This window comes from Microtus ochrogaster, linkage group LG4 (genome assembly GCF_000317375.1).
Source record: "Microtus ochrogaster isolate Prairie Vole_2 linkage group LG4, MicOch1.0, whole genome shotgun sequence".
Classification (NCBI taxonomy): domain Eukaryota; kingdom Metazoa; phylum Chordata; class Mammalia; order Rodentia; family Cricetidae; genus Microtus; species Microtus ochrogaster.
The window spans coordinates 35,321,903-35,336,087 of NC_022030.1; the positions used below are offsets into that span (position 1 = coordinate 35,321,903).

Below are 14,185 nucleotides of genomic sequence, written 5' to 3' on the forward strand. Positions count from 1 at the left end.
AAAAGAAAGCACTTGCCTGTTTTCTGATATAAATTTAGTGCACTACACCGATCTTTCCATAACTACTCAGGCAAGGCAGTTATTGAACCAAATAATGGGGATTTGAATACAGTCAGCAAGTGAGGGCGCCACTCCTGCTTTCTGTTCTCAGGCCTTCACCAGGGCCTGGCCTGGCCTCTTGCTGTGGCATCTGACGGAATCCATCCATCTGGGTCTTCCTTGTGGGTAAATTGTGAACCCTAAAGTTAGCCAGAGACAGGGTTTCTCTATGTAACAGCCCTAGCTGTCTAGCTGTCCAAGAACTAGCTCTGTAGACCAGGCTGGCCTCGAACTCACAGAGATCTGTCTGCCTCTGCCTCCCTGAGTGCTGAGAATGAAGGCAAGCACCACCACAGCCCGGACTTTTATCACATTTTTACACCATACTTTGCAATCTCTAGTTGTCTTTGTCATTGCCAACATTTAAAACATGAGATAGGGTAGAAAGAGCACGCTTGGTCCCATGTGACAAAGGCCAGTTTTCTGTCTGCTCCCCACAGCTCTTTTCCCTGTGTGCCAGGAAAGAGACAGCGCTTAAGAGCATAGAACCCTGAGTTGAAAACACGGACTTGGGAATGGTGTCATCTGCCCCTGCATGTTCTAGATGGAGACCAATGCCCAGGGAGGAAAAGGCCTGCCCAACCTGGTTGCCTCCTGCTCTTTCCGTTCGGTGACTCTGGAAGGGCTGAGAAGGGGGAGGGAAGGGAGGAAGGAACCGGGAGTGGTTAAAATGACAGCCACTGCACAAGCTGCGGTCACGGTGGAGAACTATGTGCAGCTACCTGTCTCACATCGAGGTCCCTCGAAGGGCTCCACACAAACACAGCTGTAGTTTCCAACCAGGTCAACACATGATCCTCCATTCAGGCATGGGTCGGAGCTGCATTCATCCACATCTTGGGGCAGGAAAGATACGGGCTTAGCTTAAGCCAGACTGTGACCATACTGAACCTCAAGAAGGGAGCCCTCCCAAGCACTCCCTGCTACCCAGAGTCCCCCACCTCCCATCCTGTGTGCAGGCCACTCACCTGTCTCACAGGTGGCCCCAGTGTACCCAGCCTGGCACACACATGCTGCGGAGCTGCTCTCTGCCTGGCACTGGCCGCCATTTTGACACACTTTGTTGTCACAGGGAGACTGGGCTACAAGTAAGGATGAGTAGACAGGGTATCGGAGGCCTGATGAGCAGAAATCCCTGAGGACAGGCACTGGGCCTCACCCTTGATAGCTATAGGCTCAACGAGAGGGGATGCTGGTTGTCTCTGGAGGGGTGACAGGCTGGGAGGAAGCCTGGCTAGGGCAGTACCCAAGGGTACCCAAAGCTCTGCATGAATTGGTTCTCGTTCAGCAAACCTGGAACAGAGGAGGGGCATGAATGCTGGACAGGATGTAGGGAGAATGGAACCAGCTTCTGCCATGCATCCAGAGTGCTGCTGGGACCTGGGGCTTCCAGCCTGTCTCAGTGGCTAAGGAACGGCTGCTGCCCAGCTTGGCTCATGTCCTCTGGGGCCGTTCTCACACCTCATAGGCTGAGTCCTCCCTGGACAGCATGGTAGCACCCTTCACCCTCGTCTGCACAGTAGCTCCCACACCTAGCTCTGCTGGTGCAGGGAGGGCAAGTAGGTCCTAGCCCCTGCTTGAGGAAAAGCTCTTTAGCCCGGAATGTGTTCAACCAACCAGGCTCTGGTTTGGGCTGGAACAATGTAGCCTTGTCCACAGTGGACAGCTGAGGGTTCACTGCAAACCCCTCTTCCCAAACGGAAATCCCATCTTTGTCTGCACTGAAAATTACATTTCGTTTCTTTCACAAACTCGTTCCTTTGTGTGTGTGTGTGTGTGTGCGCGTGCGCGCGCGCGTGTGTGTACAATCTTCTTAGTGTCATTCAACTATAGTTTTCTCAAGGAAAAATGTGTGTGTGTGTGTACCCTGAAATTTAACACTTAGCTTCTTGTGACCATGAAATTGAATATTGTGAAAAATTTGCAACAGCAAAGTACTGCTGACTGCATAACTAAAAATTCAAAATGAAATGCATCCTGGGTCTGAGGGGTCTTGACAGTGTGGACTCTTAGCTTCAGGGCTGCCTTAATGCTGAACACAGCGTGTACACTCCACACCCCACCTGCCATCGTGCAGGGCAAGACCAGTGAACAACCCTGCCTAAAACCCCTCACCAACCACACTTTTCTTCTAGTGCAAATATAATGTCTTATGTAAGCAAAGGCTTTTGGTGCTTACCTACTATCCTTCCTCAGCACGGAAGTAACAAATTAGTATTACCTTTGAGTTGTGGGATCTTAGAGAGAACTCGACTTTCATTTCTTTTCTTCCTTCCTTCCTTCCTTTCTTTCTTTTTTTTTTTTTTTGAGTCAGGGTTTGTCTATAGAGCCCTGGGTGTCCTAGAATTCATTATGTAGTACAGGCTGGCCTTGAACTTACAGAGATCTGCCTGCCTTTGCCTCCCTGTTGCTGGGATTAAAAGCCTGAATCACTATGCCTGGCCTGAGAGTTTGAGTTTTAAAACTGCTGTTTTACCGGAGTCAACTAAAAAACAAACAAAAAACCCGGTTGAATTAATTTGCGTGTGTATGCATGCATACATACATGTGTATGTGAGTGGTGACCAGAGGTTAATCTTTGGCGCCATCCTTCAGGCACTATTTGCCTTGCTTTTTTTTTTTTTTTTTTTGGGTCAGGCTTGGAAGTTGCCAATTTAGGGTAGGATGGCCGGCCAGTAAGCTCTAGGGAGCATCTTATTTGTCAATGGATGGATACAAGTACCTACTACAGCACCTGGATCTTGAAGATGGGTTGCAGGAATCCATCTCAGGTTCTTATGCTTGAGTGGCAAGTGCTTTGCTGAGCCATCTCCCAAACGCCATGAATTTTGGCTTGGGACCAGGGCTGTTTTCAGCATTTCTGATGGCGCTAAACATACTTCTGTCATTTTGTACTATACATTTATGTGAAGCAGTATTCTTATCATCGATGATTATAAAATCAAAATATTCATCAGCTCTGAATTACTGAAGATGCCCTGCATTATCAAATACTCAGCCACAATTTAACTTTTTATGTAAAAATAAATAAGCACATATACCTTGTTAGTATTCAAATTTGAGGACACATTTTTTTTTCTCTCCTTATTTTTTGAGAAATGGTCTCACCATGTAGCCTTGGCTGATCTGGAACCCTCTATGTAGACCAGGCTAACCTCAAACGTATAAAGATCTACTTGCCTCTGCTTCCTAAGTTCTGACTTTAAAGGAATTCACCACCACTCCTAGCTGCTTTCATCTTTAATCAGTGGTAAAAATTATAGTTTAAAGATAAATTTCAATATGATTTATCATCAGTAAATGTTTGATTGATACAGCGATTTTGTGTACCTATATATCTGGAAGTGCATAAAAATTTCTTTAGCAAAAGGTTGGTGCGTAGAAAGAGTTTAAGGATCTTCATTACAACACTGTAGTAGTATTTTATAATGATGGCTAGATGATGTAGGACACTATGGGGGTGAAGGGGGTGCCTGTTTGGCTGAGCTGGGTCGGGTATGGTGGTCAGTGTTTGACATTCAGGGGCTGCCTTGGAGTAGCCCACATGGTGATGCTGGAGGCTAGACAGTGCAGAGCAAGACGGAGGGCTCTCAGGTGGTACCAGTGGACAGTAGGAACCCGGAGCCTGAATCTATTGGGGGATGCTTCAGATGAGCTGGAACTGTGAAAACAAAGGGCTCCAGTGGTTGGAAAGCAACAGTGGAGAAGCAGCAGGACCCGACCCTGCACCTGCCCAGATTGTGACAGTCTTGGAGGGAGCAGCTGGTTCAGGGCCAGTGTGACAGAAAGCCTGTGCTCTGTGAGCATGTGCCTTACCCTCCCCATCTGAAAGCTATCCCATCTCACCCTGAAAATCCTCCACCTTCTCACACCCAGAAGACTCTGACCCCGGCCAGTGCAGGACCTGGGCTCTCATCTTTTCCGAAGCATCGGGGCCAGGAAGTCTGTGTTTGCTACACTCACCCATATTTGCTCCTGCCCACACCATAAGACATCGGGCTCCTGCACCCCCTTACGACAGAACTCTCTAGGCTGCCCACGCTGGTGCCAAATCCTTCTGCCGTCCTCAGTCTCACTCTCCCCTAGCTGTGTGTCTTGTGTCTTGCAGCAGGCAGGGTTGGTGCCTTCTTACCTGATTCACAGGTGAGTCCCGTGAAGCCGACGGGGCACTGGCAGCTGAAGCTGTTGATGCCGTGGGTGCAGGTCCCACCATTTTGGCATGGGTGGGAGGCACACTCGTTTACATCTGAAACATGGAGCAGGCTGGGGCCTCAGTAGAGGAAACTGTGAAGGAATTGCCAGGGCTTTGGGTAGGGGTGGGGAACAGACTAAGCCCCGAACCCAGACAGGCCTTAACTTAGAGTGGCTAGGAGCAGCAGCAGCAACAGCACTCACTGCCACATGGCCATAGCCTTAGACCTCCATCAGTTTCTCCATCACGAGCAAGGAGACCTTGGCCCTCAGTGCCACTGTCAGTATCCCCTGAGCCTGGCGTATGACCAGTGGGTGAGGGAGTGATGTCGTGCAGGGCAATCAACGGGCACCTTGTCCCCACCTGGGTGCCAGTGACTCACCCAGGTGGCATCTCCGCCCTGTGAAGCCCGCGAGGCAGGAGCAGGTGTAGGAGGGATTGCCTGTGATGCAGTCATCAATGCACTTGCCGCCATTGAGGCACGGACGCAGGGCCAGGCACACAGAGGCTGCGGACACAGGAAGGAGCCCAAGCCTCAGGCCACTGCATCAAGAATGTGGGCAGGAGAGCCACCTGCAATGGCTACGTCTCCCTTCCCTCCACCAGAGGGTCAGTTTAGTGACCACAACATTGGTGACCGTGCATCTTTGTGTTCGGTTTCTGGGTCTTTGAGCTAGACCCCAGTTTGCCTGCAGGTACCCTTGCCAGGGTCTCTTGCTGATTGTTCTAGGCTTAATGTCCTAGGCTCTGACTCTGGCTTCCTGTGGAGACAGACATCCCCAGAATCACCTGCATCCACAACTCCTCTTATCTCTCTAATCCTTTTTACTTCTACCACTGCCACTTCTAGGGCTGCTCAGCTACCCTCCTGGTTCCTACACGTGTAAAATGAGAAGCTGTCACAGCCAGTGTTTATCACAGCACGGGCTCTTAGGAAGGCCTCCCGGGGTTCCCCTGAGACCTCAGCAACCCCTAAACTCCATTCTGTAATTTCTGGCTGGGCTCCTGAAATAAGAGGTTAATCACAAATAGGCAGGAGATGAGAAAGTCTCAAGGACTCCAATCGCCTATTGCTAGGAGGAGGACTCCAGGGAGGACTGGTGGTCCCCCACACTCTTCAGACTGTGGTGTCTTCTGATCAGGGATCTTACCTTTCTGTCAACTCGGATCATTTAGCAGCACTGTGCTCACCTGGTCTACTTGAAATTTGGCTGCTCTTTGCAGCCACGGCCAGAAGCTGGGTTTGCTTAGGAGTTAGACTTCCATGCACCAGGCGCCACCTCTAATGCGCCCTTCGCCCTCCCTTCTGAGCAATCTCATGTTTCTATAACACCCCACAATTGCCCCGGGGCTTGCAGCATAGCTACGTCCCTGCTCCTAGAGGCAGCACAGTACCAAGGCATCTCTGCTGCTGTTTCTTGTTCCGTCTTATCCCATAGACCTGGGGGCGGTGCTCTGCAATGGGGGGGCACCCGGAAGGACCTGGTGGGATGCTCTCCTGAGAGTCCCCATTCAGCTGAGCTGTAACAGCTTCAAAAATATGGTCTGCCCATACGTGCCCCTTGCTCCTCTGCCAGAACCTAACACTCCGGCCTTTGGCAAGGGACCTGATTTCCCAGCCCCCACTGCAAGCAGCACCCACAGGCCCACTTGACATGCCACTGGCCAGGGTCCTAGTATCAGAGCTGACTGCTGGCCAGGAGCAGGGCTGGGGCTGCCCTGGGGTTCTGCCCCCTTAAGTGTTCCACTTGCTGCTCTGGAACTGGAATGGCATGGAATTCAGCTCGGCTTCCCAGGCTGGCCTGCTATGTACCCAGCATGTCAAGTGTGTGCCAACTTCCCCCTCCCCAGCCCTGCATGTCCTGAGTACACTCATCCTCGTCTCCCCTTCACCCCACAGTCCCCCTGACCTGTGGCTGCTCTGTGTAATTTCCCAGTTGAGTTCTCTTCAGGGGACTCGGTGCCGAGGAAAAGCACCCTGTTCTGTGGCCTCATCCACATGACCAACAAGTGTGTGGGGGGGGTCCCGTCAGGGACATGTCTTCAACTCGGATTTAGGAGGGTTTGTGATGAAGGGATCTACTGGTCAGTCAGCTAGTGTTTTGACACCTCTGCATTGTGGGCAGGGTGTTTCTGGATATGGTACCTTCTAGAGACCACATGGTGGTAGAGCTGGGGCTCCTGAGTGGGTGCTACCAGGGTCACCTGACTGCTTATCCTACTAGATCAGAAGGACCATACGAAGCTCTGGCTTGTCAGTACCATCAGGCCTATGGAGGTCCCGGTCTCCCCCCCTCACCCCTGAGATGGAGGCAGGGGTGGGATGTGGGCAGAGACCCTACTCTGGTCCTCTTCCGGAAGACCCAGATCACCTGAGGCATGTGACAGGATGGGCTGTGGGGCAGGGATGGGTAGATGGGGATTTAGGGAGGTGGGGGATAGGTCCTAGCCCCTGAGTCCCACCCCTACTGCCACAGGGTTCCTCAGCCCTCCCCTCCCTGAGCCTCTTACTTGTATGGCCGCAGCCCCCCACGCGCACCTGGGCATCATCGATTCTAAACGCCCAGCGCCCGGGCACGCCCACGTTGGTGGTGGTCTCCACCTCAGCCATGTCTGCTGTGCGTGACCCAGGGATGTTGAAGTAACGGTGACCATCACCTGCGTTGAAACCTGCCTGGGAGCGGGGCAGAGAAGGAGGCAGGTCTCCTTACAGTCACTGAGGCCTCTCTCAGGATGGCCAAGTCAAGGATGGTGGAGGGATGGCCTTGTAAGCAGAGGACACGGTTGATGCTGGGGTCTGCTGACTTCAGTAGTCCCTCCAATCAAGCATGGTGCTCGACTTCCTCCCTAGCTTCCAGCACTCACCCATTCAGCATCTAGGCCTCATCTAGGGCCCATGGAAGTGTTGGGGAACGTTGGGGACCAGAGGTGAGTGGAGAAGCATGGCTTGAAGGATGGGCACAGCCCTCCTGACACATTTGGGACAGAGACCCTTATCAGGGAGGAAGGGACAAAGGTACCAGGGGCTCTTGTGGTTCTGGGCACTGAGAGGCCTGAGGGACAGAGTCACCGTGGCTGCCACAGACTGATCTCTGCATAGAAGTAGAGGGTAGCAGGTATCTGCTACAGTGGATGTCTGCCTACCGCTTCTGCTCATGGTACCTTGGCGGGAGGAGCAGGGTGGATGCCAATTCTAGCCTGGCCTACCTGGGCTGCGATGCCTCCCAAGCCGTCAGCATCACCCCCGCTGCTGGCGTGTGTGCCTGTGGTCCACAGGATGGCCTCGTAGTTGAAGATGGTGAAGGAGAACTGGCCATCGGTGATGAGCACTATTTGGAATGTGTTGACCTGCCAGGAGAAGGAGCCAGCTGTGACTGGCTGCATTCCCTGCCCCACATCAAAGACCCTTTCTCCTCCAAATGCACAGCCAACGAAGGTAGGACCATGGTAGTTTTGTCTATCTCTACAGCCTACCCGAACATTGAGGGACAGGGCCAGAACACCTGGAGCAGACATGGTCCCCAGCTATAAGGGCCTCAGGCTCCTGTAGAGGCTGAAGCACTCCCTCAGCCAAACCCACAAAATCTCTGTGGTAAGAACAAAAACAAAGAGGAAAAGTAGTTGCTAATATTAGGGTTTACGTTTTTTGGACCTTTACTCCATGAACATTGCTGAACAGTGTACCCCAAGAAGGCATTTCAGGCTGGGGTGAAGAAATGATCTTGGGACACATGGGAAACTGAAAAAGGGCAAAGCTAGCATCCTGCCCTGCTTCACACCATGCATGAAAACAAATCCCAAATCCAGTATTCTTTTTTTTTTCTTTTTTTCATGACAGGGTTTCTCTGGTGCTTTTCCTGAAACTCTTATAGACCAGGCTGGCCTCCAATTTACAGAGATCCTCCTGCCTCTGCTCTTGAGCAGGGATTAAAGGTGTGTGCCACCATTGCCCTGCTCAAGTATGGTTTTAAAATAAACATCATAGAATTCCTAGAAGAAAACCTTGGGTAATATGTGTTGCATCTCAGAGAAGGACTTCTATGATGCTTATTAATAGCAAAGACCAAAAGAGAGATCAACACATTTATGGACAAAAGCTTCTGAGTGGAAAAAGTGTTGTGATATTAAAATGTTTGGAGACAATAGCAAAAAAAATGTATTCATAACATACAGCAGACAAGACTGCTGTTATCCTTCATATCCAGAAGAACTTAGAACAATAAAAATGGACCATAAGTATTAAGAAAAATTGGAAGAAGGCATGAATAAGTACGTTAGCTCTAGCAATGATACTAGAAAAAATATCCAACATCTGTAGAAGCCAAAGATGTCTAAGTTTTAAAAAAGCATCCCTTTATTTGCCTGCAGTGTTAGCAAAGAAGAAAAATGACAGAGCGCTTATCTGGGGTGCAGAGAACAGGCACCTTCAAATGGACGCCTGCAGGAGACCCTGCAAGGGCAGCAGCCTGTTCTGGAGATGTGTGTCACAGTAGGATCTCGAAGGGCCATGCATAAGGCACTGGTAGTACGGGGACCCTCCTCACAGCCCAAGGTTGTCTCAACCATTGGGAACAATGGAGAGCAGAGCGGGAATCATTCTCATATAAAATTTGGCAGGAGAGAGTAAACAGACGGATGCTAATGCTTTGTGTGGGTGGTGGGAAGGGTGACGATCGCAAAGGTCAGTGGTCGGGGCTGTAGAGCAATGAAATATACAGATCCACCTGGTGTTGATGAGCCTTCCCAGCAGGTGCTACCTGGACAGACTGCACTTCTGAGCATATCCCAGTGCCTGCTGTCTTTGTTAGGGGCCCGTATAAGCCCCACAGTGTGGGCTTGTCTTTCCAGGGCTGCTATCCAGTGCTTGGGACACTGCCTGCCACCCAGAAGGTGCCCTTACCAAAGCCCTTTTGAAAGGCCACTTGCATCTCAGGTTTTCTTTCTGTGTGGCTCAGTATCCAGAATAGGCCTATGTATAGTAAGTGCTGGAAAGTAATCCATCTGGATGGGTAACATCAGCCAACCACACTCACCAAAGACAAACGGAACAGTCAGGTATGCCGGCACACACCTGTAGACCCAGCACTCTGGAAGCTGAGGTGAGAGGGTCAGGAGTTGAAGGTCATTCACACCTACGTAGTGAGTTTGAAGCCAACCTGGTTTACATGATTACCTTATTCCAAAACAAAACAAACCCCAGCAGTTGTGCTGGTGGTTCAGCTGTACAAGTGTGAAGATGAACATCCAGCACTAGTACACACTGGAACATGGCCACACTTAAGCCTGTGTGTATACATAAGCATGGGTGGTAGAGACAGGGGGATTGCTTGAGTTTTGCTGGCTGCTAGCCTAGCCCAAAGTTTACTGCTAGCCCCTGTCTAGATGACATAAGGGATAAAATGACACAGAACAGGACATCCAATGTCTTCCTCTGGCCTGTCCATAGGCGTGCACACTTGAAGATACATGCGTGACATACTTCTCTCTCTCTCTCTCTCTCTCTCTCACACACACACACATGCACGTATGCACGCGTGCACACAAAACAAACCTACAAGAACCGACCAAACAAAAAATATCCCGCCAAGAACAGACCCTCCCTCCCTCTGCCCCACCCTGGAACTGTTCGAGAACTAAGCCATTCCAATAGAAATCCTCCTAGCACCTATGCAGCTCCCTCCTGCCAACTGCTGTGCTGGGCCTGGAAGGGCGAGGCTCTGTCCTCCTCCACCCTGGCCCTGTGATCTCAGAAAAAGGTGACACAACCTTAAGCCCAGAGTCCTCTCTGGCTGTAGACCGTCTATACCTGGCCTGCCTCGGCAGGGTCCCAACCACACAGCCTCCCTCCCAGGCCGCACAGCCACCTGGACTCACGGGGGAAGAGGAGCTGCCTCCAAAGAAGGTCACGCGGTACCAGGTGGCAACAAAAACCCAGGTAGCAGAGAAGTCCGGGAGCTCAGGAAAGTACCGTCTGATGTCCTCTGTGGCTCTCCGTAGTGTGGCCGGGTCAGTGGCCTCCCGGTAGTAGACGTCGCCTGCACGTCGGTTGTCCACATCTGCCCAGAAGGCTGCTACCACACAGCGGTCTTTGGCAATGGGGAAGGCCACAGGGGTGAACTGAGAAACCTCCTTCAGGAAGGAGATGATCCCGTTATTGTTCACCTGTGAGGCAGAAAACCAGGACAGGTATGGACTGGGCACTGCAGAAGGTGGTCAACCCAGCGGCGTCTCAGTTGCCCTACCCCCAGCATCCTTTAAGAGGGATCCAGATCAGGCAGGCATCCCTGAAATGGAACCATGTGGTCCTGCTCTATCCTCTCTTGCAGGTCTTGTACCCAGGGCCAGGCTCTGCCCTGCTGCTAACAAGTGGCTCTGGTTGCTACCCAGGTGTACCATACTCTAGCCAGAGGCCTTGGGAGGTGGGTCAGCATTCTTTCATTGAGCCAAGTGCGTGAGAGTAAACAGGAGGCTCAGGGGCCAGTATGGCTTGGAAAGTCTGTGATGGTCAAGTTGGGCAGTGTGTGTTTGGACCTCAGGATGGGCAGGAGGCTCTGGCCCCAACTCTGCAACTCACTAGCTATGCAGTCTGCGACAAGTTAGCCTGCCTCTCTGCATTCTGGTTTTCTCACCTCTGAGACTTGGCTATACTACCTGCCATGTGTTAAAATCGTTAAGTCAAGGGCGCAGTTAAGAGGGTCGAGCCTTGTGAATGGGACCAATGCCCTTATGAAAGAAGCCCAGGGTCCCTTCTACCACGTGAAGACACAGCAAGACTCCCATCTATGAACAGGAAGGCAGACCTCACTAGTTATGGACTCTGGTAGTGCCTTGGACTTCTCAGGCTCCAGGACTGTTAATTAATTCCTATTGCTTCCAGGTTGCACAGTGTAAGACACTTTGTTACAGCAGTCAGGTGGACTGCAGCTAGCTCTGACCTCACAGGATGTCAGGCAGTGGTGCCTGGGCATACTCTGGGCTTCATTCTGAGGAGACCTGTACTAGCACTATATAGCATCGTTTGTATCACAACATTATTAGCAATATCTAAACATTGGGAGCAACCCAAGTGTCTACTGATGAACAAACATGTCAACAAGACGACATAGCACCTGCAAAGAATGGGGCATTGTTAAAAGGGAAAACACCTTGACATGCGATAATGTGGCTGAAATTGAATGGCATCCCGATGAGTGAAATAGAAAGATAAATACTGCGTGAATCCATTTACTCAAAGCCTCCAGATCATTAAACTCACAGAGGTGGAAGGAAGATTGGTATTTTTCATGGGCTAAGGAAGGGGGCAATGGGGAGTTTTTACTTAATCAGTATAGGGTTTCAGTTTTGGAAGATACAAAGATTTGCTTGGATGGGTGGTGGCTGCAGGGAGGGATTAAGGTCCGGAGTGGATGTGTATTGTTGGCATGGACACAGTCACGTCGAGGACCCTGATGCCTCAGATCCATGGAAGCAGCAAAGGCTTCCTTGGGTCTAAGTACAAATGTTGACAGTGTGTGCAGAAATGTCCACTCGAGATATTTACAGCCCGAAGACTGCTCTTCTACAGAGACTGCTCCTACCAAGATGAGCTAAGCCTGCTTCCTGCTCAGCTGTATACAATAACCTCAGCTCCCTGTCTATAATAGACATGCTGAGCTTCTAGGGTACTGCAGCTTCTCCATCAGATAACCCAAGCCATATGACCTCAGCTCTCTGTACATGCGTCTGTGGTTCTGTCCTTTCTTCAGTACCTTGTCCCTAGTCAGGATTGTGAGACCCAGGTTGTGGAAGAGCACGGCAGATGGTAATGGTTAACACAGCCAATTAAATGCCCGTTAACACTGCTGAACTGTTTATACCTAACGTCGAAGCTGTATGTTTTATGACAATAAAAATTAGGAGAAAATGGTTGCGATAAAAAAATCTTGATGATAATTATAAAAGAAGGTATTTTCAACTGGGAAGTGGTGGTACACGCCTTTAATCCCAGTACTCGGGAGGCAGAGGCAGGTGGATCTCTGTGAGCTCGAGGCCAGCTTGGTCTACAGAGCAAGTTCCAGGATAGTCTCCAAAGTTACAGAGAAATCCTGTCTCAAAAAACCTGAAAAAAAAGAAGTATTTCCAAAGCCAAATATAACAAGGAATCAAATGCATATAATAAAGTAATGAGATTTCAAAATCGATTTGATGCAATTACAGAAAAGCAGTGGACTGAAACCAAAATGTCAGCTAAGAAACTCTCTGGTTTGAGCACAAGGATGATAAGATGGAGGAATCAGAATAAAGGTGAGAGGCACAAAAGAAGCAGCACAAACACCAGAGAGAAGGAAAGGAGGCAGACAGTGCGAGAGCCTTCCAGGATCGATGAAGGATGCGGAGCTGTACATCCAAAAACCTCAGGGATCAAGTAGCTGGGAAAACAAAAAATAAAGCCACACTGAACCCGTGCTAGAAAAGTAGGAAACCAACTGCAGGAAGCCATTCTGAAAGAAGAGAGCTAACAAGTCGGGGGTGGGGGGGCTCATGCGCAGACAGCTGACTTTTCCTGGGAACTATGGAAGCTTGAGAACAATGGAGTTACATCTCCAGCACACCAGAAGACAACAGTGCCAACATAAAGCCCTAGACTCAGAAGTTACATGAAGGCAATTCACACAAGCAGTAACAAAGGCATACCTAGAAATATAGACCCATACTTAAAGAAGCTGGGTCAACTTCAAGTTGGCAGGAGATGTGAGGTCAGAGATTCAAGAAGGAAAGAAGGAAGAAGCCAGAGCTTAAATCCAAGTGGACAATGATCAAAAGGAACACTGTGGTTAATGAACTAGTGAGGAAATCTACAAATTAAAACTCAAGACAGAAAAAGCATAGAGACTGGAAAAGGCATCAAACTGAGGTCCCCTCAGGCCACAGCTGTTCCAGTGGGAAGTAAAGGTACAACGGGGCCTATTAATGACTCCTGATGTATTAAAGGTTATCTGTACCATCTGGAGAATCGTTGAGACCCCAGGGGCTGAACATCCTTGATGGAGAAAGATAAGATAGGGCAGTTAAAATATTCAAAATAGATGAAAAATATTAAGGATGGACCAGATAGAATGGTAAGGGGCAGAGACAGAATCAGTTGTCAGTCAGAGGGAAGGAACAGCATGAGGGATAGAGATGAAGACATCTCTTCCAGCCACACAATACGTTAAAATGAATTAGAGGTTCTAGTGAAGATAAACCAGATGCTAGCCAAAGGACAGCTGGCACTGTTGTATTATCATCAAATCAAAGAGACCATGAGGGCAAACGGATCACTAGAGGTGAACATCCATTCACACCCATCAGGCAGATGCAATGGCTTTACACCTAATGGGGTCTCAGTAGATGACAGGGCAAATGGAAATAGACTACTTCGTGACCACGGTGGGGCATTTCAGAATGTTCTCTGGTAAAATGTGTGGGCCGAGGAGTAGCCTGACGGGGGAAGCGTTCACTGTGGCCCTGAGCCTAGACTTTTGCTGGAAACAAGAATGCCAGTCCCTGTCGGCCATCGGCAAGGTCATTTCCTTGGATTGTGTTCGCAGAGCGCAGCCTTGAGAGATGAAATATTATCCTCTTGGGGATGAAGAGCAGGCTTGCGGTAAGAGCCAAACTTCTCAGCTAAGAGAGCAAACCCTCAACGTGCGAGGCATCCACTTGGGCCTTTGCGCTGTCCCCAGACACTCAGTAAAGAAGTGCAGACAGAGGGACGCTTTACGAGGCTCACACGGCCTGTTCTGGATGGACAGTTACACGGAGATATGGACGCGGGATAAGTTACTCATGGTTATCAAACTGGGGTTTTGTTAGGAAGATGTGACTTACATTAGAAACAAATTTATTTATGGTTAAACTAATTTTCTTTTTCTT

At 49.9% G+C, this 14,185-nt stretch overlaps 1 protein-coding gene across 3 annotated transcripts in view; it reads right to left on the reverse strand.

The window, feature by feature from the left end:
• Positions 1-14,185, reverse strand: part of Sned1 (sushi, nidogen and EGF like domains 1) — a 61,337-nt gene that overhangs the window by 32,765 nt on the left and 14,387 nt on the right. For all 3 annotated transcript variants that reach the window (XR_003378168.1, XM_013351615.2, XM_026786059.1), the window contains exons 2-8: positions 10,166-10,453; positions 7,499-7,639; positions 6,803-6,965; positions 4,674-4,799; positions 4,232-4,345; positions 1,068-1,181; positions 822-935 (exon numbers count right to left, since the gene is read on the reverse strand). Coding sequence is in view for 2 of the 3 variants with exons in the window: in XM_013351615.2 (XP_013207069.1) it covers positions 822-935; positions 1,068-1,181; positions 4,232-4,345; positions 4,674-4,799; positions 6,803-6,965; positions 7,499-7,639; positions 10,166-10,453 (1,060 nt within the window). In the remaining variant the exon portion in view is untranslated. The remainder of the gene's footprint in view (positions 1-821; positions 936-1,067; positions 1,182-4,231; positions 4,346-4,673; positions 4,800-6,802; positions 6,966-7,498; positions 7,640-10,165; positions 10,454-14,185) is intronic.